This window comes from Bos taurus, chromosome 11 (assembly GCF_002263795.3).
Source record: "Bos taurus isolate L1 Dominette 01449 registration number 42190680 breed Hereford chromosome 11, ARS-UCD2.0, whole genome shotgun sequence".
Lineage (NCBI taxonomy): Eukaryota > Metazoa > Chordata > Mammalia > Artiodactyla > Bovidae > Bos > Bos taurus.
The window spans coordinates 102,806,064-102,831,259 of NC_037338.1; the positions used below are offsets into that span (position 1 = coordinate 102,806,064).

Consider the following 25,196-nt stretch of genomic DNA (forward strand, 5'->3'; position numbering starts at 1 on the left):
GTGAGTCTCTCGGCCTCAGTCTCTCCCTCTGTGCGATCTGGGGGGGTGGTGGGGGGTGCTAGATGGTCTCCAGGGGCCTCCTCGGTATGACTGCTGTGAATTTGGATCTTGGGATGAAAAGGAGAGCTGAGACTCTGGAGGGGTGGTGGGTAGGGAGGAAGCGATGGAGAACCTGGCCAGGGAGCAGGAGGGGCTGCAGAGAGAAGGCCCTGGGTTCCTTGAGCACGGCCTCGGTGGTAACCTGGGCAGATGTGAAGATGACACTGAGATGCCTCCTAGGAGCCTGTCCTAGCTTGCTCAGGCTGACGCAGCGAAGAGCCCAGAAGGGGCCTTCCCTGGTGGTCCAGTGGCTGAGGCTCCCAAGCTCCCAACACAGCGGGCAACGGTTTGATCCCTGGTCAGAGAACTAGACCCCACATGCTGCAACTAAGAGCCTGCATGCTACAACTAAGACCTGGAGCAGCCAAATAAATAAGTAAATAAATATTTTTTAAAAGTGCCCTGGGGGCTGCTACAGGCTGAATGTCCCCTCCCAAATTCCTGTGTTGGAGCCTTGAGCCCCAGCACCTCAGAATGCAACTATATTTGGAAACAAGGCCTTTAAAGAGGTGATGAAGCTCAATGAAGCTGCTGAGGGTAAGCCCTAATCCAGGCTGAAGGGAGTCCTAAAGAAGAGGAAATCTGGACACACAAAGACACACGTGTACACAGAGAAGAGACCACGTGACAAGGCAGCACAAGGGCGGCATCTGCAAGCCAAGGAGAGAGGCCCCGGCAGGAGCCAACGCCATGACCTTGGACGCCCAGCCTCAGAGCCACGGGGAAATGAATTTCCACTGTTTCAGCCACGAGGTCAGCGCTGTTTGCTTCAGCAGCCCTGGGAAGCCATGCAGATGTCCAAGAGGCAGCTCCTCTTGCCATGTCCCAAATGGAACCAGGGGTCCCCTCCCCCAGACCTGCTCCTCCCACATCCCCGGCTGGGAGATGGCCAGCAAAACACGGAGTTGTCCTTAACGGCTCTCTTTCCCAAGGCCTGACATCCAGTCTGATGGCGTATCGACTGTTGTCTGTTTTATCTCCAGAATGCAGTGTCAGAGGGCTTCCCTGGTGGTCCAGGGGTTAACAAATTCACTTTGAAATGCAAGGGACACTCGTTCAATTCCTGGTCTGGGAAGATCCCACGTGCCAGGGGGCGACTAAGCCTGACGACCGCAACTACTGGGCCTGTGGACCACAGAGCCTGCGCTCAGCAGCAAGGGGAGCCACCGCACCGCAACGAAGAGCTGACTGTGCTCGCTGCGGCGAGAGAAAGCCCTCTCACAGCAACTACTGCAGAGCCTGCGCTCAGCAGCAAGGGGAGCCACCGCAGCCGGAAGCCTGCGCACCGCAACTAAGAGCCGACCATGCTCACTGCGGCAAGAGAAAGCCCTTGCACAGCAACTGAGACCCAGCGCACCAAAAAAATACCAAATACTGCGTCAGAGCCCAAGTACTTCTCACCACCTGCATGGCCACCAGGGTCTCTCACCTGGATGATGCCAACTGCACCCACCCGGCCTTCCTGCTTCTGCCCTGGTCCCCTTGCCTATGAGCCATTCTCCACCCAGGAGCCCGATTAGTCCTTTTAAAACATAAGTTAGGTCCCATCACTTGACAGCTCAATGTTCTGTTCCAGTGGCTCCCAACTGACTCCCGGAAAGTCCAAGTCCTCCAGGAGCCCATCTCCCTCCGACTCACCACCTCCCAGTCTGTTGCTGCTCCACTAGCAATAACGGCCTCCATGACGCCCCTGGACTTGCCAACCACATCCTGCCCCAGAGCCTCTGCACATGCTGTTCCTCCGGCCTGGACTGCTCTTCCCCAGATCCTCCCAGGATTTGTTGAAGCCTCTGCTACAGCGTGCTCTGATCAGAAAGGCCAGCCCCGACCACCTTCTAAGCAATGTGCCACACTCGGCACGTCTGTGGGTTGTACGCAGCCTTCTCCCCACCCCATGTGACGGCAAGGGTTTTAGGTTTTGTTTCCTCTTGTGTCCCCAGAGGTCACGCAGTACCTGCCTGTCATAGAGGCTCTATAAGTATTTGGTGCTTGTGTGAACAAAGTCAGCCCCATCTTGCGCAGGAGGAAACTGGAGCTCAGAGATAGTAAAAACCGTCTCAGTCTCACACAGCCTGTACGGGGCCAAGCCAGGATTCCAGAGCCTCTTGCTGAACCGCTGTCCTGTCACTAGGATGCTGTGTAAAGTGCCATGAAGGTGCAGGGCAAGAAGAAGCGTCAGGGAAGGCTTCCTGGAGGAAGTGGAGTTTGAGCTAAGCCTTGAAGAAATGATAAGATTTGGACAAAACCCCAAGGTGCTCTGAAAGAAGACACATCCAGAGCAAACACTGGCTGTTTAGGAAGCAGGAAGTAGGCCGATGGCTCAGGTGTAGAGGGCGAGAAGATCGGGTGGGCAGAAAGAGGGAAGATTCCTCTCTGGGTCCCCGCCCTACCTCCTCTTCTGAGGGCGGGAGTTCCAAGCCTGGCAGTTCTTCCTGGTACACGCAGTCCTCCCCCAGGATCTAGAACCTGCGCTTCATGAGACAGAGGCCTGGAGAGAAAGGAAGAACTCTGCCCTTAGAGCCACATGGGGGTTCCAACCCACAAGCCCCCCCGGGGAGGGGGGTGGCGGGATCTGGAATCGGCAGACACTCCAGTGCCAGCAAGGAGACCATGCTTTATAATCTCAGAAAAAGTAGAGCTGAACTTCAATTTGTGGGAGACTTTCTTAAAAGTTTTTTTATTATTATGAAATAATGTCTGTGGTATTTAGGGAGGAGAGCTGCATGCTTTTAGAACTCTGCCACGTGAGTCTGGCGGAGGCTCAAGTTTTTAAAGCGCACGCGGGGTTCACCAGTTCAGCCCTTGATGTATGCCTCTAAGGAAGACGGAAAATTGAAGCACACAGAGACGTCTCCCAAAGTCTCCTCTGGGTAAAGAAAGCAAATATGATTTCTCCAAGTCATCTCACCACCCGCCCTCCTGCCTTTCTCTGGGAAATGAATTTAACGGTCGAGCACTGCGCCTGCCAAAAATGGGGGCTGGACTTCATCAGAGCTGGACTCAAATGCCAACTACCCCGGGCTCTGTGCCGCTAAAGGTCGCCTGTCACTCTACACCAAGACTGGAAGATTGCTTCGGACTGCTGACAGCAGTGTGTGTTTATCTCCCCCAATGTCTCGGCCCCCACCAGCTTAGGCCCAACGGTTAAAACCCACCAGATAAAGCCTGCTGGACCCCTAATCTACAGGGGAAAGAGAAATGGAGACGTGCTTTGCCAGTGAAGACTAGCCAGCCTTGCTGGGGGGAAGGGGAGAGCTGGGCACGAGGGGAGATTTTCTGACTGTGAAGGTTATCAGACATTAAGATAGCAAATTGAGAAAACTTGTCCCTTTCTCCCCAGATGTCACATTTACATGGAATGCTGTGCTCAAAGTAGAGGCTGGCAAACTGACCCTGGGCCCCTTCTTAGGCCCCTTAGAGACCGCAGGACCGGGGGCCCTCAGAAAGTCCTCAGGAAAACATTTTAAGTGGTTGATAAACACACCGTGTTTCTACAGCAAGGGCTTCCCTGGTGATTCAGTGGTAGAGTCCGCCTGCCAATGCAGGAGACACAGGTTCGATCCCAGGTCTGGGAAGATCCCACATGCTGAGGAGAAGTAAACCTGTGCACCACACCTGTCAAGCCTGGGCTGTACCTCGGGAGCTGCCGCTACTGAGCCCATGGGCCTTAGAGCCCGAGCTCCACAACGAGAGAAGCTGTGGTGACGAGAAGCCCCCACCCCGCAACTAGAGAAAAGCCCGCACGGCAACGAAGACCCAGCACAGCCAAGAATAAAATCAACAAACAGTCTTAAAAACACATATTGTGTAACACGGAAACTTACACGACCAGACGTGAAATAGATGGCCAGGGGGATTGGCTGTACGGCCCACAAAACTCAAACAGGGGCTCTGTATCAACCTAGAGAGGTGGGATGGGGAGGGGGATGGGAGGGAGCTTCAAAAGGGAGGGGATAGATGTGTACCTCTGGCTGACTCACGCTGAGGTTTGACAGAAAACAACAAAATTCTGTAAAGCAATTAACCTTAATAAAAAAATGAATTAATTTAAAAAAATACACTACAGTGAGATGTTTACTGTCAGCATCTAACAAAGTTGCTAACCAAGAAAATACCGTGTATGACCTAAATGGGAAGGAAATTCAAAAAAGAGGAGATGTGTACACGTCTGGCTGATTCACTTTGCTGGAGGGTAGAACCTAACACAACACTGTAAAACCCACTGCACTCCAACAAAAGTTAATCTTTTAAAAAAGAAAGAAAACACCACGGAAACCCCTCGTTATGCGTGTGCGCCATCCCTTCGTAAAGACTAAGCCCCCAGTCACTAAGCCTCCATCACCCAGCACAGGCCGCGTCTCGTGGCTCCGGCTGGCTGGCTGCCCCACGAGCACCACGCCACGCCAAGTGCCTCCCGTCCACGCTGCCCACTGCGGACAGCAGAGCTAAGCCTGTGGCGGCCTGGGCTTGCTCTCTCTCCTTCCAGGAATTCACCGTATTTGTATACCCCGAAAAACCCTGGAGGCTGCCGGCGAAGAGCTCAAAGGTAATGCACCTTTTTGATGTCGCTGCTTCGGAAGTAATCGCTCCTGTAATCGCCCCAACACAGACGACAGATCTTTGTCACATGCTGCGGTAAACTAAAAGTTTTAACCCTCAGAAAAAAAGTGGTGCTGCCCTTCCACGTTTGCTCAGAACCATCCCACCAGACTTTTCTTACACGAACACTGGAAATAAGTGGTGAAATGTCAACAGTCCCTAGGCGGGAAAATAATGGGAGAATTTCCCTCCTTGCGCTTCTTACTGATGGAAGGATTCAAATGCTCCAGTTCCAGGGACCGTGGTTGGGGGCTGGGGGCCCCGTCACCACCATTGGCCGCAATCTTGAGCTTGAGGCCTAGGGTACCCTTCCTTCCTAGCTCCAGGCCCGGTGGGTGAGCCAGCCGCCGCCTCTCAGAACCACCTTCCGCCTCTGACCTCCCAGCCAGCTGCCAAATTCCTGTCAGCAGCTAGGATTTCTTCTTACTGTAGCGAAGCGCATCGGAGCCAGGATGGTTGGGATGCGCTGTTGCTGGGCGCCAAGTGGCTGTAACAAGGGCGGTGGAAACCAAGCTGGCGGCCCAGGAAGACGGCCTGTGTCTCTGGCGGAAGTGGATAGGACAGCGTGGACGAGGCAGTTTACTTGAACGGTTCGCCCAAGCACACGATGGCAGAGCTTTCAGAGATGCTGGAGGGATGAAGGGGTGGCCAGGACGGATGGCCCTCAGGTTGGGTTTTCACCTCTTTAATGCTGTCTCCAAATGTATGCCTCAACTGTGAAAGGGGACGAATCCAGAACGAGGACGGGCGGGTGTGATACGGCCTTCCACAACTGCTGTCTCACCCGGTTTTGAAGTCAGGGCTCATAACCCTGAGTTCTCCTTCCTGGGCAGTTTGCCAAGCCTCACTCTGATCGCTCCACTTCCGGGGCTCCCACACTCCATCTGGGGACAGCCCCCAGGCCCCAGAGCCCCCAAAATTATTTAAATGAGCCAACCCACCAAGAGAACTGCAAACCCGAGCTAACTGCCCTCCTGCCATACGGAAGCCGCGTTCCACAGCTCAGCTATAGTCACCCTGTCCCCAGGGCGCAGCCCCCGACACGGCCCACAAAGCACCCACCTCTCCTTGGGACTGTAAGTCACAGAGCTCTGCCTCCCGTCTCTCTGAGTGTCATCGTGTGTCCTACCATCAACAGACTCTTCAGGGAAATCCTTAGCGGTCCAATGGTTAGGACTTGGAGCTTTCACTGCCAGAGCCTGAGTTCGATTCCTAGTCAGGGAACTGAGATCCCATGAGCTGTACAGCGCAGCCAAAAAAAAAAAAAAACCTTTAAATTTTACAGAACAACAGGGGACAGGTGATCCATGCTTTCCAAGCCCCTGCTCCCGATCCACAGGGCTGTTATAGCATTCAGATCTTCCCAACTGTCTGGCTCTGTGGCTTCTCCAACAAGAAGTGTGGTTTCGTTTCTGTGTGTCTGCAGGGTCATCTTCTGGCCCACAGATCACCAGGAAAGTACCTTCCTCCATCCAGAGGGAGGCTGTGTGCACGGAGCAGCTGAGGGGCCAGCCCGCGGCCATAGATCCTCGGTGAAGAGCTGGTCTGAGTTCGCTTTTCAGAAGCTCTGATCTCCACGCACAAGCCTGGAGCTCCCAGGGTACTAGGAATCAGAGGGGCTCCCACACCAGAAGCCCCTCGTCCGAGCGCCAGGCTCTGAGCAGAGAGCTTCCGCAACACCACCTCCCACGCCACCTCCATGCCCGGGCCCCTGGTTCTCATTGAGGAAACTGGGATGCAGAGAGGTGAATAATCTGCTGCAGGAAACTCAGCTTTCGACTTTTGAGCTGTTGACAGCACCATCTTGGTTGGATGGAGCATCCCGCCCGTGCTCGGTTTCCCCGCAAACGCACACATGAGTCTTGCAAAGGGCGAGGTCGGAAGGGCTGGGCTGTCATCTCGTCTGACAGATACCGAGGCCTAGAAAGGTTACATAGCGTCCACAGACCGCTTACCAGTGGGCTGTACAGCGAGACTGTCAGAAACACACCCAACTATTGGGATACTTTGGGGGCAGAGAAGGATGGATGCAAAAGAGACAGTGGCCAAACGTTCGAAGAAAAGAGCAGACCCGGAAGAGAGGAGGCCCGGAGCTGACCCCACTCCCACCGCCGTGACTCACATGCTGTTTCACCCTGGACACCAGACACGCTGTTGAGGCAACGGCTACTTCCTCCAAAGCAGTTCAATTTGGCTCTGAAGCCCTCTAACCTGAGTGGACATCTGCATAGCGGGGCCAGTGGACACCACTGCTCGGGCGATGGGGTCAGAGCAGCTGGAACACATCAGAAATGGCAAAGCCATTCTCCGAGGGTCTCGTGGTGTGGTCCTGCACACACAGTGTTGCAGGACCAGGCAACGGGGTCACAGTTGCCCTGGCTGTGGACGTTCGAACGGAGACTCTGCTGTCAGGAGGGGCCTTTCAGCGCACCGAAATTTAAGAGAACGTTCTTCCAAAAAACAAAAGGCACCAGCGGAGAGCTCGGTGGATGATATGTATTCCAGCCCATGTCTGGCAAACTCTCAGATGGCAGCTGCGAGGCAGGGTCAGGCGGGTTCTATTAGCTCAATTAATGAGGAGTAAGATAAGGCTAACATCCCGCTCGTCGGGCAGCTCAGCACAGAGCTGGAGTAATGGAGTTATTAACCTCAGTCAGCCACTGAATTGTGCGGCTGATTCCAACTCCATTTCCTAGATCAGGCCTCTATTAATGGGCTGTTTATTATCCTTAATCCACATAAGGATCAGTGGCAGAAATATGAGAGCTTCCTGGAAGGACCAAGTGATAATAAGAGGAGGAGAGAGAGGCAAGAAATCCTCTCCATCTCGTATTTTAATTTTTCTCTGGGCCAACTGCTGTTCTCTTAAGAGACGAGAGCGTCCTCCTCACTTTGGAACACGTCGGAAACGGCAAAGCCATTCTCCGAGGGTCTCGTTGTGTGGTCCTGCAAAACACAGGGTCACAGGCAACTAAAAAATGATCAGCCTTTTAAATCAGAGAGCTCTGGCATATTAACGATATACCAGTTCAGTTTTTAGTTTCATAATATACCACGTTATACCATTGTTTAACATAACCCGAGCGATCAGACCAGCATTCAGCAGAGGGATCTGTCAACGTGGTTAAACGCCTTGATGATGATTTCCCAGTTTGCCTGGCTCCACAGGACCCTCCTGGACGAAAAGGTGGTTTTGTCTTTGCCTCTTTCAGGGTCACTCTCGTCCCACGTGCTGCCAGGTGAACAAGGAGCTACCTTCCTCAATTCCAACCAGCAGGAGGCTTCAACATGCTTCCCACAGGTAAGAAAGGCAAGCAGGTTGAGACTTTAGAGTAAAAATATTAATATTTTGAATAGAAATGAGTTATCTGTGCCAACCTACAATGAATAATATAGCAACTACTCTCTGAGGATCATTCCTCAAGTATAACGGTATTTGCCACTGTAGCCTCTTTCTATGAAACTGGAATCCAAAATCATATGGGTGGGACTTCCCTGGTGGTCCAGGGTCTAAGACCTTGTGCTCCTGCTGCACGGGACCTGGGTTCGATACCTAGTAAGGGAGCTAAAGATCCCACATACCGAAACTAGAAATCCCACATGCTGCAACAACAATCACACATGCCACAGCTAGGACTCGGCACTGCGAAATAAATAAAGCAATGTTTAAAAACAAAACAAAAAGCACATGAGTAACTAACATAATAAACGTTTTTCATGATTTTTAACATGTAGGCAAATCAGCGGCACGCATATTTGGGGCATGTGAGTGTGTAATTTATTATATGAGGACAGGAGAGAAAACTGTATCCTACACTTTGAATGGAGGCTTCCCAGGTGGCTCGGCAGCAAAGAAATTGCCTGCCGGCGCAAGAGATGCAGGTTCGATCCCAGGGTCGGGAAGATCCTCTAGAGGAGGAAATGGCAACCCACTCCAGTATTCTTGCCTGGACAATTTTATGAACAGAGGAGCCTGGTGGGCTACAGTCTATGGGGTTGCAAAGAGTCAGACATGACTGAGCGACTGAGCACACACACATGCACACTTTGAACGAGAGTCTGTCCTCCCAAGAGGAGCTGTGGGCAGGATGCTTCGGAGCCCACTGCATCCATGGCACTTGCCAATTATAAACGACACATACCCACACACAGCAGTGCACTGTCCTGTTGAAAGAGTAGAGGCTATTGCTCCATTTGACAGACAGGACAACTAAGGTTAAATGTAGTTTTTTCCAGCCAGCTAGCCAGTGAACAGGGATAGACACTCATCACCTTGCAGACCAGGCACAACACAGCCATCTGGAGCAAAGAGCTGGGGTCGAGGCTGGCCTCCTCCAGGCGGCCTGGGGCAAAGGACACAGCTTCTCTGAGCCCAGGTGCCTTTTACTGAACCAACCAACTTTATGGGGCTATTGAATGGACTAAAGGAGATGTAAGGCAGGCACATGATGGGCACTCAGCAGACCCCAGGTATCATTAGCATCATTCCTGTCATCAGGGCGATGATGAGGGTTAAAGATAAGGAGGCGGGACTTGGAAGGGAAGAAGTGTTCTCCGGGACTGCCCTAGCAACAAGGCAAGGCCGCTGCAGAGCAGAGTCAGGAAGTGGATGCAGATGGGGGCGGGGGCAGAGAGAGAAAGCCATTCTTTCTGGCAGCACCGGCGGCGGCCTGGTCACAACATTCCGGGCTGCCTCCCACACCAAGTGGAGGCTTGTTTCAAGGCCCCAGGAAATCTGAAAGCTTTGAGACCCACTTGTCCGAGAAGTGCACCGGGCAGGTGGCACTTGGGTGGGCTGGGGGTTCGGTACCAGCCCCTCTGGGGGGGCAGATCTGTGTCCACGGGTCCGGGTCCTCTGGGTAGTTCTGCTCTCTAGTTCCCTGGGGAAAAAGGCTGTGTTTTTAGCAAAAGCCAACAAGACACCCAGCACCAACTGGGAGCCACGTGCAATGTGAAGAGACTCGTCACTGCCTCCCCAGGGACAATCAGACCCCTCTGGGCTCCTCCAGATGTGGGACACACAACTGTCTAGTTTAAGAAATAATAATAAATACAAAATGAAAACCCACCACGCTTGCAAAGGAACCTACGGAGCAGTTGCCAGTTTGTACAAAGCAACCTGGGACACAAGCAGCTCATCAAGATACTGTCCTTGGGCGATTTCTCCCTCGCCCCCAGATTCAGTCCAGTGGAGCACAGAGCAAAACATTAGAGAAAACAGCGCTAGTGAAATCGACGCCAGCATTCTGCTGAATTCAATGGGCAATGACTCAGCGAGGGTCCCCCCTTTCACCCTCTTTCCGGGAATTTCTGAGAGCTCCAGCAACAGCTCTGACCCAGACCTTGCCTGCTGGCCCCAGAGCTGTACGGCCTGGGAGGGCCAGGAGGCTCAGGCATGGCCACCCCATCCTTTCCCCAGAGCTGTACGGCCTGGGAGGACCAGGAGGCTCAGGCATGGCCACCCCATCCTTTCCTCACAGCATCGGTGAGGGGGGGATGCAAAAAAAAAAAAAAAGAACCCGTCTGTCTGATACACGGCAAACTTTCCAACATCAATCAGAAGCCTATACTCCCTTTCTATAGTAAACATTAATTTTGAAAGGAAATACAGTGCCACAAACTTGCAGCACGAAATGAATTATTTCAGTCAGGCAAGGGCCCATTTCTAGATGTAGTCTTGGACACTTCTTTGTTTCTTTCTTTTTCTTTCTCTCCTCTTCTTTTTTTTTTTACTATTATTATTGTATTTTAACAAACTTTATAGCCCATTTTATTTGTTCTCAAATAACTTTTTCTCTTTCTTTTCGACGCATCAATGACTTGGTTTGTTTCCCTCACGATGAGATGTTGGAACCAAGAGATTGATACTGCTCAGCGGAATATAATTTAGTATTATGTACTGTGGGTTTATGAAACAGGAGTCAAACAAAACATTGCATTTGAACACTATCCATTTATTAGCTCTATGGAGAAATTTATATTTGACAAGGAGACAATAACTTTGCTTCCTGATAAGCCGAAGAGGTCTATTTCTGTGTCCAATGCACAGAGTAGCTTGCCCTTCCCCAATAACTCTATTTACTACTATGAATATATTTTAATAATAAAATTGATATATATGTAAATTTATTTTAATCTAATTTCATCGAATCCTCCTAAAAAAAAAAAAGAGCCTTTGTAGATTGTTTTCATATCTGAGTTATAGATTTCTGTATCGTATTCCCAGATTGATTTCCAGGCTATAATTCTGTCAAGATTTCCTCCCGGTGTCAAAAACAGCAACACCACAGCTAGAGTGCTTTATAATTGGCATCACAACGGAACCAGAATTACAGCCTCGATATTCATCCCAGTGCTGGGTGGGTTCGTGTTAGAATATTTCTCTCTTCCTTAGCCTCTTCCTGGGCTTGAAGGTTTATGGCTAAAATTACTTTCTAAATTAATCACAAAAATGCTGCATTGAAAGCTAAGGCAGAGGCAGTGGGTTAGACAGAGATAAGAAAGGAGGGGGGGAAATACACCCTCAGCGAAGGGAGAGGAGTACAGAAGGATGATTAAACAGGGGCAGATAATTAAATCTAGGCTGTAAACAAACATCTTTTTTTTCCCCCCTCTGCTTGTCCTCTGCCTTAGGGTCAAATAAATTAAACTGGCATTATTTACTACATAAAGAGAAACTGATTTTTATTTTGTGGTGAATGGAGAAGTATTTCTTTGCAAGCTCACCCTAAATCAAAGAGGTTCTTGAATCACCCTCCCCGTGTGCTTTTAATAAACACCAGGCCCGTCCCCTGTGGGTCCTGAAGCCCTGGGCTGTCACAAGGGCCGGTAAATAAAACAGTCGTTTTTCCCCCTCGGGGCTCAGAAAAATGGGCACTAGGCCTCTCCCTGAGTCTTGTCAATGACCCGCCCCCAGCCTTCTTCTAAGCGACTGTCTGCATTTTTCCTGACTCCTTTCAACTTCAGGTCGATGGTGAGCCTACCCAGAAGCTAACTACCAACTCTGAAGTCTGCTCCATCTCCAGAAAACAGAGGGTGGAGACTTGGCCTTGTAGCCCCGTGGTCCCTGGAGACTACCGGGCGGAACGGGGAAGAGACGGGGTGCCCAGGCTGCCCGCTGGGTCCCGGATGCTCGAGAACCAGCCAGACGGCTCAGTCGTCCAGGAGGGAGCTCTCCAGACCCAGCGCTGGGGACGTGATCAAGACAGGGCTGAGGAGAGACTCCAACTTGGGAGGGGGGGGACGGAAGAAAGCCCCTCACGAAGAGGTCCACCCCAACCCCCAGAGTCCGCGGATGTGCTGCTTTACGAGGAGCACGGGCTCCGCACTGAGGGTACACCAAGGACCCTGACAGGTTAGATGGTCTGGGTGGACCCGCTCCAGTGACAGGAGTCTAAGAACTGTCCCCAGCTCTGGTCAGAGGGAGATATGAGCACAGAAGAAGGTCAGGTGTGGCAGCGTTTGAACAAACAGGAAGGGGGAGATGATCCCAGGATGGGAGGCAATTTCGAGAGGCTGAACAGGGGAGGAAATGGACTCTTCCTAGGGCCTTCAGAAAGGAATGCAGCCTGTCTCACATACTGATGTCAGCCTTACAGAATGGTAAGACAATACATATGTATTGTTTAAGCCACTAAGTTGGTGATTGTTCAGTCACTCAGTTGTGTCCGACTCTGCGACCCCATGGGCTGCAGCACGCCAGCCTTCCCTGTCTTTCACCACCTCCCGGAGCTTTCTCAAACTCATGTCCTCTGAGTCAGGGATGCCATCCAACCATCTCATTTGCGGTAGCTTATGACAACAGTCACAGAAAACTAATTTTCTGTCTATTTTCTAGAACCAGTTCATGCTCTTCTTAGACAAACTGCACACTTATACAGAGACAAGTGATTTGCAAAATATACCCCACCTTGTGACTCAGGTATAGACAAATAAGGATCCGAAAAGTTTAAAGAGAGAAATAGAGAGAGAATGAATATCCTTTGGAAGAAAAATTAACTCCAGGAAACAGTAGCACAGTTTAGATAAAGCCTTATCAAGGACCTCTTGGTGGCTCAGCGGTAAAGACTGCCTGCTAATGCAGGAGACACAGCTTCAGTCCCTGCCCTGGGAAGATTCCACATGCTGAGGAGCAGTTAAGCCCGCATGCCACAATTACTGAGCCTGAGCTCTGGAGCCCGGCAGCAGCTGAGCCTGCATGTCTAGAGCCCGCGCTCAGAAACAAGAGAAGCCACCGCAGCGAGAAGTCCATGCACTGCCACAGAGCGTAGCCCCTGCTTGCCACAATTAGAAAAAGCCCTCATGAAAGCAATAAAGAACCAGTACCACCAAAAATATAAATAAACACATAAAATATTTAAAAAAAGCCTTATCAATGCTCAAAATAATTTAGAGAGAACAGACTCTATGATAGGAGAAACCAGAGAAAAGAGGATGAGATAAAATTTAAAAGGAGGTATTCTAATGCATATATACGGAATCTAGAAACATGGTACTGAAGAGTTCATTTACAGGGCAGCAGTGGAGAAACAGACACAGAAGATAGATTTATGGACGGGGAGAGGGGAGGAGAGGTGAGATGTATGGAGAGAGTAACATGGAAACTTACATTACCATATGGAACGTACATAGTCGATGGGAATTTGCTGTCTGGCTCAGGAAACTCAAAGAGGGGCCCTGTGTCAACCTAGAGGGGTGGGATGGGGAGGGAGATGAGAGGGAGGTTCCAAAGGGAAGGGATATATGTGTATCTATGGCCGATTCATGTAAAGGTTTGACAGAAAACAACAAAATTCTGTAAAGCAATTGTCCTTCAATAAAAACAAACAAACAAACAAAAAATTAAAAGGACAAGAAAGAAAACTGACAGCATTAAGGGAAAAAGAGAATCCTCTGGGAGTCCAGGGGTCTAGACTGGGCACCTCACTGCCAGGGCCCAGGTTCAGTCCCTGATCCAGGAGCTAAGATTCCCACAGGCCGTGTGGTTCAGCTAAAACAAGTCAAAAAAGAAAAAAAAGTAAGGGGGGAAAAATAAGGGAAATGTAAAAGAATTATAGAAGTGAAAAAAGAAGAAATAAGAAATAATACTGATGTTTATTTAAATAAACTTATTGTGAAGGACAGATTTTAAAAATAATACAGAAAGGAAAAGGAAAAGATAAAAGTTACTAGAAAGAAATCTTAATTATGGAAGACAGATGATGAATGTCCAACATACATTTAATCAATCTTGCTTCCCCGGTGGTTCTGCGGTAAAGAATCTGCCTGCAATGCAGGACCCACAGGAGATGCAGGTTTGACCCCTGGGTTGGAAAGATCCCCTGGAGGAGGGCATAGCACCCCACTCCAGTATTATTGCCTGGAGAATCCCATGGACAGAGGGGCCTTGCGGGCTACAGTCCATGGGGTTGCAAAGACTCAGACACCACTGAAGCAACTTAGCACACCAAGTGAATGAACCAAAAAAATATTAATATATGTACTAGAAGGAAATTCTCCTGAAATAATGGAAATGGAAAGGATGCATAATATTCCAGAGAAAAGTAATAAAAAGAACCAGAACTGACACATGGCCTGGTGAATATAAATGAATTGAGAGAGAGAGAGAGCATCCAGATATAAGAAGTATATTACCTTAAATGTAAAAAAACTCATGGACCTCAGATGTTCCCGCAACCCCACAGGTGTCAGAGCGCAGTATAGAAATGATGCAGGATGCTGAGGGTAGGAAATGTGATGGGAGAATTCTTTACTTTGTTAGACATTTACAAGTAAAGTTAACAGAAAGACAATCTCAAATGTGCAAGAATTTAGGAAGTTAAGCATGTACAAGTGACTCAAAGACTTAATCCATTCAAATGAACAATGAATCAAAATGGATAAATGGAGAGGCTGAACAATGCGAATAGCTGGCATTGAAATCTGAATCCAGTTGAAGAGAGAATGAAAACTTCTTAAATACAGTAAGTACAGCTAAAAACAGAATGCAATTGTTATATTTCTAGAAATAAAACTTAGTGATCTTAAAAGTAATAATCTGTGTACAACAGACTGAGATCACATGTGTCTGTTCCTCCCAACCGTCCCCGCAGCCCCCGCGGCCCCCGCGGCCCCCGCGGCCCCCGCAGCCCCCAAGGCCTCCGCGGCCCCCGAGGCCCCCACAGCCCCTGCAGCCCCCGCGGCCCCCGCGGCCCCCGCGGCCCCCGAGGCCCCTGAGGCCCCCTGTGGCCGCCCAACAAAAATGGAGGTGGGGAGGGGAATAAGGAAGTGGTACGTATGCGAGCATTTTCTCCTTCATTTTTCATATGACAGAGTCAGAATATTCTGTTTCATTTCAGAATTGACAAATTGAGAAATACAAGTTTAATCAAGCCGTCTTGACGAGACTAGTAGAGCTAGAAACAGATTATCTTCTAAACCAACTGGGGGGAGGGGCGGAGAGGAGAGAAACCAACAAAAGCAATAATAAAACAAAAGAAAAACACAGGCCATAAAAAACAAGATGGAAAACAAAGGAAACCACGATGAAGCATAAAATAAAGTGATAAAAAGCAAAAATATAGTGGGATAAATTCAGCCATTCAAGGAAAAAGACAAGCAGGTTGAATAAAACATATTAAACCCAATTTCATTCTGTCCACACAACAACCTAAAATAAAGGAAGTAAGGTAATTGATGGTAAGAGACACGCAAATGCAGTGAAGCAAACGGGGTGAGTTGTGGATAGACACGGCACGTTGAACCATGCACCACACTCTATTTCCTCCCAAACCCCACAGAAAATGGACAGGAAAGGGATTCTGAAACCCTGACCAGCAAAGACAGGAGAATTGAGGGAGGGAAGGCAACTTAAAACATTATGGGGGGGTTCCCTGGCGGCTCAGCGGTTAAGGCTCTGCTCTTCCACTGCAGGCGCCCGGGGTCAGTCCTTGGTTGGGGAGCTAAGATCCTGCACGCTACAAAGTACGGCCAAAATAATTAAATTTTTTAAGGTTTTTTTTTTTTTTGAGACTTGGAAGAGCTGGATCAGTGGCAAGAAACTGCAGAGACCTCAAAAAGGCAAATCTCAAGTGAGCAGCAGGAAAAGCTGAGAACAAACCCAGTCCCCATCAGCAAATCCTAAAAGGCTCAGGCACAGGTACTGAAACGGAGCCATGCTAATGTACAAATTAGCAGACGTAGTTGGGTCTGAATGTTCCACACAGCTGGACAGGAGGCTGGAAAATGGGCTCTTTTATTTCAGACACCAGTGTGCGCCAGTGAACGCTGATGTGTTGCTACCCAGGAGGAAACAGAGAGTCCGTGGTGGAGGAGATGAGCAATGGTCCTGTCCCAGACAGTCACTTTCATCAGCATGATGCTGCGTGATGAACACACGGCTGACATAAACCTTTATGAACTAAATAACACGGCACCAAAACACAGAAGGCAAAAGCTGCAGGATACACAAAGTCAAATTATTAACAAGCCTGCTCCACAGAACAGGTACTGCTGACGTTTTAAAAACCATCTAGCCATAGGCAAAGAACGAAAGCCTATGAAATGACTGCATCATTGATCCCATAAGCCTGACAAAGGAAAGAACACGTGGAAAAAATTTAGACCCGTATTACATATGCTTCTTAATACAAAAAAATCTAAATACAAGTGTAGCCAATACCATACAACAGTATATTAGTTTCCCACTGCTGCCATAACTAATTACCACAGATGTACTTTCTTTAAAACGTTCAAATCTATCATCCCACAGTTCTGTAGGTCGCAAGTCTGGTACAGGTCCACCTGTAGCACAACCCAGGTCACCAGGATGACCTGCCCACTTTAAAGCCAACTGTTCAGCTACCTTAATTACACCGGCAAAGTTCCTTCTGCCATGTAACCTGACATTCACAGGCAAGACGTGGTCGGGAGGGGGCTCCGTAGGCCATGGAGAATCAAAACTGTGTCTGCACAAGGCATATATTGGAAGAATAACACACCATGACCAAGTGATAGTCATTCTAGGGACGAAAGGTTGACTTACTATCAGAAAATCTGCTAAAATAATTTATTATATTCGTACGTCAAAAAAAGAAGGAAAAAATGTCTGTCTTAGAAGATGCCAAAAAAACCTTTGAATGAAATTCAACATCAACTTCAGACATTTTAAACTCTAAACACTATACTTTAAAAAATTTATTTATTTTGCATTTATTCTTGCTGTACCGTGTGAGGCATGTGGGATCTTATGCCTCACATAAGTTCCCCAACCAGGGATCAAACTCATACCCACTGCAATGGAAGTGAGGATTCTCAACCACTGGACAAACAGGGAAGTCCCAGAACTACACCTCTTTAACTTTATAAAAACTCTATATACCTCAAACGACAGTAATACCTTTGTGGTAGAATACAGGGCAATCCTTCAGGTAAAAGGGCAAAAAAAAAAAAAAAAAACCACTTGTCTATCATGAGCCAGCTCTGAAAGTACTATTCAATGCAGTTAGACAAAAGAGTAAAATGAAAAATATAAATACTGGAAAGGAAAAGGACAAAAAGATACATATTTGTGATGACATGATCATCCCCCCGAAAAGCCCGAGAGAATCAACTGAAGACCTACCAGAAGCAGTCAGAGGGTTCCAGGAAACGAGCTGGGACATAAAAATAAGTAAGAAAAATCAGCATTGTTCTCAGAATCCTGAGAAATCCAGTTAGAAAATACAAAGGATGCAAATATCCCATTATCACAAGATCAACAAGAAGAACAACAAGTAATACGATACCTAGAAATACACTTAACATGAAAAGCAGGGGCCCCAATAAAGTGCTGATGGTCTCACAAAGGGGCAAGGAGAGAACAGGGCCACAGACTGCACAGACCCAGCCATACACCTAATGGGATTCCAGTTAAAACGTCAGCAGCAGTGTTCATCTGGAATACTAAATATGTGAGACAGACACTGGAGAAGAGTAACAAGGGGCTTCCCTGGTGGTCCGGTGGTTAAGACTCCCGATGCAGGGGCCCTGGGCTTGATCCCTGGTCGGAGAACTGCACCCCACATGCTAAAGATTCCACGTGCTGCAACTAAGACTCGGTAGAGCCAAAGAAATAAAGAAAATAGTGTTTAAAAAAAGAGTAATGAGAGGGCCTTGTCCTGCATTGGCTATTTTGAACTATACAATAAAGCTAAAGTAGTTAAATGGTGTGGTACTATGCCATGCTAAGTCGCTTCAGTCATGTCTGACTCTGGACTGACTCTGTGACCCTCTGGACTGTAGCCCACCAGGCTCCTCTCTCCATGTATTCTCCAGGCAAGAATACTGGAGTAGGTTGCCATGCCTTTTTGCTACAGAAGTAGACTTGTGGGGAACAACAGAAAATTTAGAAGTACAGCCAAGTATATTGAGAGACGGCATCTACGAGCAGACAGTGGTCAGACCACATATAAACACACACCCCAAGCCACCAGGTGGCCGACTCTTGGTATAAACAGCAAACTCTGACAGCCTTTGTTTTCTTCATGGGGGTGGTCTTTGTTTATTTCCACAACATCTGCAGTTGTGGGGTGCTCTCAAGTTCAAGTTAGTGGAGGAAGGACAGAATATTCAACAACATTTGACATCGTTTTGGAAGAAGTGGCTAACAGTTGGGGGGAAAAGGAGGCTGGTACAGCAAACCTCCAGCAGAATAAACATCAGGGGCTTCCCCAGTGATCCAGTGGTTAGGGATCCGCCTGCCAACGCGGAGGCTCCATCCCTGGTCCAGCAAGATTCCCCCTGCCTCGGGACAACGAGCCCAAGACGCAGCTACCGAGCCCGAGCACTCTAGTACCCGGGCTCCCCACAAGAGAGCAGCCCCTGCTTGCTGCAGCCAGAGAAGGCCTGCGTGAGCAACAATACCAGCCCAAAATAAAGACAATGATTTTTTTTTTTAATTTTAAATAAATAAATATCAGACGCATCAAAGAGCCAAATGAAAAAGGAAAATTGTGAAAACAGTCGGGGGAAACCATGGATTGCTCTGCACCGCAATCCCACGGGACAGGCGAGACTGGTCGATACGTGTCCTCACTCAGCTGGACGTTCAGGTCCAGTAAGGTGAGCGGCAGAGCCGGGATGTGAACCTGAGCCAGACTCCTGGTTCACAGGGTAAACAGGATGGGTGGTGGGATTCGGGTAGCCAGGACACATGCCCTCTCGGGACCTTGGGCAGGCTCCAGGCAAACTGCCCGTTGTCACAGGGACCTGGAGAGGTGGAAGAGGCCTTCCCGGGAGCCCGTGGGAAGCGGACTGCTCACCTGTTGGGCTTGTAGCCCAGATTGTCCATCAGGTGCGCCTGGTCCAGGTCTCGCGGGAAGCCGTGCAGCACCCACCCTCTCTCAACACAGTCCTGCTGGTCCAGGCGCTGCTTCAGCACCTTCATGATGATGTTGTCGGGGACTGCGGAGAAAGGAGGACAGCTGGTCACTCTTCGGACCCAGCAGGAAGGTGAGGGCGCATCCGAGGTCGTTGCCCACTGGCTTCCTAACTTTACCTGACCTGGGTTTGAACTGCTGAAGAGGCGGGTTTAGGTGGCCGAGGATGTGGGTGCCTGTTTCTCGGGGCGTTCCGCAGTCCCACCAATGAGGGGAACGTGTCTATGCAGGGAGGGAACGCACTAGGTGACCTTGACATTGAGCTTTCCCTGACTTTGACAGGATAGATGCCCATCGGCAGCCAGGACAGCTCCCAGCTCTCCAGTGATGTGCGGGCACCCTTCTCCCCACCCTGCTCCCCAGGATCCAGCTTTTGCTGCAAAAGACTTTTCACGGAAGCCCCGGTGAGAGGTTTCATTTTCCTCCAATGGAGCGGTAGTGGTGCCCCCGAGGCTCTCTGCTAATTTATGATGCACATGCAACCCACCCCTTTCTTCTCCCCTCCCCCTTGGTTCTCCCCTCCTTGCTGTTTAGAATCAAATCTCTCACAAGAAGCACAGCGTTAGTTATAACCAGTGACTGAAATCAAGTCTCGTGGAGAAGGAGATGTTAAGAAGTCTCTTGTTTACATTACTGCAATTGACATTTTCCTGAAATTTATACCTTTCTTCCCAGACTCATTAAATGGCCTGTGCTGCTAATGTACTGCGTTCTAGCAATTTGCACTGCATTTCCTGTGCTTTGCACTCATTTTTCCAGAGATACTTGGTAAATATTACCGTTGTTTGCTATAAATGTGGGCCTGATGACGAGCAGGTTTTCCGAGCGGCAGCGACAGAGCGGTTGGCGGCTTCTCTGGAGATGCTCGGCTGCCCTCAAACCGGCCATCCAGGGGTCAGCCCAGTGGCCCCCCGGGCTGGAACACACGACTGGAACCTTCCCAAAGGCCCCCTAGGCTGACAGCCAGGTGAGAGATCCAGAAAAAGTCACTACCAGCTGCTCTCCTCTGTGGCCGGGACACACCTAATGACCGTCCTGCTGCCCAAGAACCGTAAACCTCCATCTAACCCTCCTCCAATCAGGATTTCCCTGATTTTGTTTTCACATCTTTCAGCCTTCCTTCCCCAGTCTGAAGGAAAGAGCAGGGAAGGGATTTTGCTCTAATGAGACGGCCTGGTTGAGACAGGTCAGTGAGGAGCTGATGCAGTTAATCCCATCCCTTCCCTGCTGAAACCTGCCGTGGCTCCCCAGTGCTCTTCGCTATGGTCGACAGGGCCCTGCAAGGTCCACAGCCTGCCTCCCCCGGGTGAATCTCCCCCCAGCTCTCCACCTCCCCTCAAATGTGCCGGTCCTTCCAGCCAAGTCTCCTTCCCCCACGCCTTGCCTGGGGCCGGGCCCCCGAGGAGGGTCCGCTCCCAAGACTGTCCATAGCTGGGTTAGCAGCTGTGTTTCTTCACTTCCGCTTCACTTCTTGCCTCCCTGTTCTTAACGTTCCAGCTAAAGCTTTGCGTAGTGCTGCCTCTCACCAGGACAAAGGACCACGTCACCCCACCCCCAACACCGCTTTTCCATAATTAACACAGTGCCTGGCACGCAGGACGTGGTGGAAAGAATAGACCGGAGCCCTCTGTTTGCAAAGCTTCACTGCAACAAAGATGTTAAAACCAACTTGACCAGACTCTGGGGAGCTCAGAAGAAGAGCGGGAGCTGGGCTGGGGGCACCCACAAATCTGGAGTCTGGTCTTAGCCCTGTCCTTGGGTGCCAGCCGACCTCTGCTGGCCCCACGGGCTCTCCCAGTCCCAGTTTCCTCTTCCTCCAAGAGGAAGCCGGGCTCTGTCCCCAGGGGATCAACACGACACGTAGTCCCAGGCGCGTGCGAGGCGCTCAGGACTGGCGGCTCGTGCTCTTCGGTTCGGGAGATGTCGGTCAGGAAACAATGATCCATGAACCCTTGCATGATTCCCCCGGGGTCAAGGTGTTCTAAGCTCGCTCCTGGGATACAGGGTGGCTGATTTCAAGCAAGTCTGGGCAGTTAAAGATGGAGAGATTTAGGGACTCCTGTCCCAAGTCCTCTGTTCTCAACCCAGGGGTAGGAAACCTACCAATTGCCCCCTCACTCCCCAGGAGCTGTTTGTATTCAGGGCAGGGGCAGGGAGGGCAGAGGGGCAGCTGTCACGGCTTCGGGGGTCCCCTCCCCCAGCTCTGCGCTGCACTCCCTATGCACGCAGTGCACACTGGCTCCCACCAGTGACCCCTGAGGAGTCGGGGTCCGGGGAACCACCGCTAAGACCACTGTGTGAATAAGGAACAGAACTTTTCTCTGATTCAGAAACCTCACATTATCTGTCAGGAGAAATAAATACAGGTTAGAGACAATGAGGGTCACGAATCTGCTATACAGCCTTCCAATCCAGGCCTACCCCTGTTTATGGAGATTCTTACGGAAATTGAAACCCATCCAGAAATAAGACTTTCCCAGTGTCTGTCCAGTGGAGCGTTATGCAGCATCTGAGCTGTGCCCAGGCTCGGGGTCTGAGGCTGCCACCCACAGCAAACAAGAAGCCAAGGGCCTGCCCTGGAGTCTACATTCCGGCCAGTGAGACAGACGATGCACAGATAAATAAATAACCATTTCAGAAAGTCATAAATACTACGAAGAAAGCAAACCAAGTGAGGGATGATGCTGGTTTGACTGGATCCAGGATGGTCTCTGAGGTCACACCTGGCCAAGATCTGGACGATGAGTTCAGCCTCACGGAGATCTGGGGAGGATGTTCAGGGTGGAACTCACGGCAAAGGCAAAGGCCCTGAGGCTGGAACAACCTTGGCACATTCAAGGGGTGGAAAAAGGCCCAGTGGCTGCAGCGGAGGGACTCTGGGAAGTGGGGGTGGGGAGGTCCTGCCAGGCCTTCCAGAAGGAAGTGGCTCTGCTCGCCCCCTGGCCATCTGGGGAAGGACTGGGCACAGGCCCTCAATGCACATTTACTGAAAGAACACACAGGGGCTGATCTCAGGATCCTGAGCTAGAACACCCAGGAACATGCACTTCACCACGTTTGCACAAAGACGGACCATTCTGTGGGATCAGCCAGTGGAGTCCCCAGCTGGGGTCCAGGCTCCAAGGATGTGGCTAGGAGATCGCACCTTACCTCCTGTGAAGTCTGCTGAGTGCTCAAGAATCGATGCTGTCAAACTGTGGTGCTGGAGACAACTCTGGAGTGTCCCTTGGACAGCAAGGTGATCAAACCAGTCAGTCCTAAAGGAAATCAACCCTGAATGTTCACTAGAAGGACTGATAGTGAAGCTGAAGCTCCAAGACTTTGGCCACCTGATTCGAAGAGCTTACTCACTGGAAAAGGCTCTGATGCTGGGAAAGACTGAGGGCAGGAGGAGAAGGGGGCGACAGGGGATGAGATGATCAGATGGCAGCCATCCAACTCAATGGGCATGAGTCTGAGCAAACTCTAGGAGATAGTGAAGGACAGGGAATCCTGGCGTGCTGCAGTCCACAGGATCTCAAAGAGTCAGACACGACTTAGCACCTGAATGACAGCAACAGCAAAGCCTGCAAAGAGCTCAGGCTGAGGACCCCGAGTGCAAACTAGCTGTGAGCAGCTCCAGCTTTTTAAATTTCTAAAAGGACATCAAATAAAAAAAGGAATTCCTTGGTGGTCCAGTGGTTAGACTTGGCGCTTTCACTGCGGTAGTCCAGATTCAATCCCTGATCAGGGAGCTAAGTTCCGGCAAATTGCACAGCATGACCAAAATAAATAAAAGAAAAGTAAACCATCTTTTGCTGACCCCACAAGCACAGTGCCCTCAAGTCCTTGGACACCCGGAGTGACTGAGGGACGCTTCCATCGACGACCCATCAGAGAGGCCGGCTGAGGTACAATGAGCTCTCTGCATCCCTCTCCAGACCTGCCCCCATCAGCCCTGAAACTAAAGGGCAGATCTTTACCTACAGGCAGGGAAGGCGAGTGAGCTGAGCTCTAAGGTAGGACGGGAGGGCAGGAAGATTAGTAAGTGTTGCTGCCTTTACGAGAGTTCCTTAGAATAAAACCCAGAAAACTCAGCTCTTGGCTCCCCTGGGCTCCTTTCTTGGAGCAAATTTGAGCAGAGAGCCCTGGGGTCCAGCTGTGGGACAGCCCTGGGGTCCAGCTGTGGGACCTCCCTGACCGTCAGAGTCCTCCTCTAAGACACCTGCCTCACCAGCTGTCACGGGGCTTGGAGACAACTCATGGGGCCTGCCAGACCCATCGAGGTCTTCTGAAAGGAGGTGCGGGTATAAATTTAATTCCTTCTGAAAGTTTACCCAGAGTCCCATCAGGTGGCTATGATGAAGCCATTGGTAAGCACTGCTGCTGCTGCTGCTACTGCTAAGTCACTTCAGTCGTGTCTGACTCTGTGCGACCCCATAGATGGCAGCCTGCCAGACTCCCCCATCCCTGGGATTCTACAGGCAAGAACACTGGAGTGGGTTGCCATTTCCTTCTCCAATGCATGAAAGTGAAAAGTGAAAGTGAAGTCGCTCAGTCGTGTCCAACTCTCAGCAACCCCATGGACTGCAGCCTACCAGGCTCCCCCGTCCATGGGATTTTACAGGCAAGAGTACTGGAGTGGGGTGCCATTGCCTTCTCCGATTGGTAAGCACAGGGACCCTCAAATTATAAACATGACCATCTGAGTGTGAATCTGGCTTCAGGAGAGGGCTGTGGGCCTGAGACAGGCTTGTCCTTGGGGGAAGGTCCACTGGAGTAATTAGTTTGCTGACCAGTGATGCCCTGGGCCCAGTGAAGGCCTCTGTTGATGAGGGTGAGGAGTGCATTGGGCAAGTAATTTTCTTCACTAATTAGTGCTGTTGGAGACCAAGCTGCAGTTAGGGGTGGACAGCTGAGCACTGAGCTTCTGAGGGCAACAGAGGCTGCTCGGAGGCTCAGAGAGGGAGAGGCCTGGAAGGTCGTCCCATTGCCCATCCTCATCTCAAAGCTGAGAAACCAAGGCCCCCAAAGGCTGTGAGTTAAGTGACCTGTGCAAGCCAGTTGCTCAGCTGGGGAGAAATCTGACTCAAGGTCAAGACGTCTGACCAGACAGAAACACAAAGAGAATTCTTGGTTTGGGGTTGTTTTTTTGTTTTTGTTGTTTCCTTGTTAAGTTGGCAAAGATTTCTAGAGGAAATTTCCCAACTGGCATCACAAGCTAAGATGTACATGCCTCATGGCCCAGCAATCATGGTCCAAAGAATTTACATCTAAGACACAACTGCAGAGAGGACAAAAGATGTACCCATGGAGATGTCCGTCTCAGTGCCATTTATAACAGGGATGATGGAGACGATTTCAAATGTCCATCAGCAGAGGACAGCTTACATAAAGGACGAGACGTCTATGCAGCATGCTACTAGGGAAGCTTGAAAAAATCATCTATGTTGACTTGGAAAGAGGCCTCTGACAGAATATCAAATGGCGGGTGGGGGGAAGCAAGTAAACGACATAGATAATATGATCTGGTGGTTTAGTTGCCAAGTCTGACTCTTGCAACCCCATGGACTGTAGCCCGCCAGGCTCCTCTGTCCATGGCAAGAACACTGGAGTGGTTTGCCATTTCCTTCTCCAGGGGATCTTCCAGACCCAGGGATTGAACCTGGGTCTCCTGGACTGCAGGTAGATTCTTTACCAACTGAGCTACCAGGGAAGCCACTGAAGTATATATTGACATACATATACACACATGTGTACACACGTGTACACACACAACACACACACAGGGGAGAGAGGAGGGGCCACACCAATGCCCCACAAGCGATGGCCGGTCCCTCGGGGGCTCAGGGTCCTGGAGTTGAGAGAGACAATAACACAAGTCAACACATCCCAGCGGAAGAGCCGAAGGGCCTGGGAGGTGTGACGGCGAGGGCTTCGGAGGCCGGCAAGGTCTCATCACTCACCCCAGCTTCTAGCCAATACCAAAACAAGCCCCTCTCTGCAGGTTCTCAAATGAGCACTTCTCCTGAGAGGGGCTTCCCACGACTGTGGATCAATAATCATCAGTGGAGTATTTGTTTAACGCCTACACCCTCATCCCCCACTAGAGAAAGCAGGGAC

The 25,196-nt window shown here is 50.2% G+C and overlaps 1 protein-coding gene across 7 annotated transcripts in view; it reads right to left on the reverse strand.

The window, feature by feature from the left end:
- Positions 1-25,196, reverse strand: part of AK8 (adenylate kinase 8) — a 136,415-nt gene that overhangs the window by 31,256 nt on the left and 79,963 nt on the right. For all 7 annotated transcript variants that reach the window (NM_001206250.1, XM_059891497.1, XM_015473664.3 and 4 more), the window contains one exon: positions 18,978-19,119. In NM_001206250.1, coding sequence (NP_001193179.1) covers positions 18,978-19,119 — 142 coding nt within the window. The remainder of the gene's footprint in view (positions 1-18,977; positions 19,120-25,196) is intronic.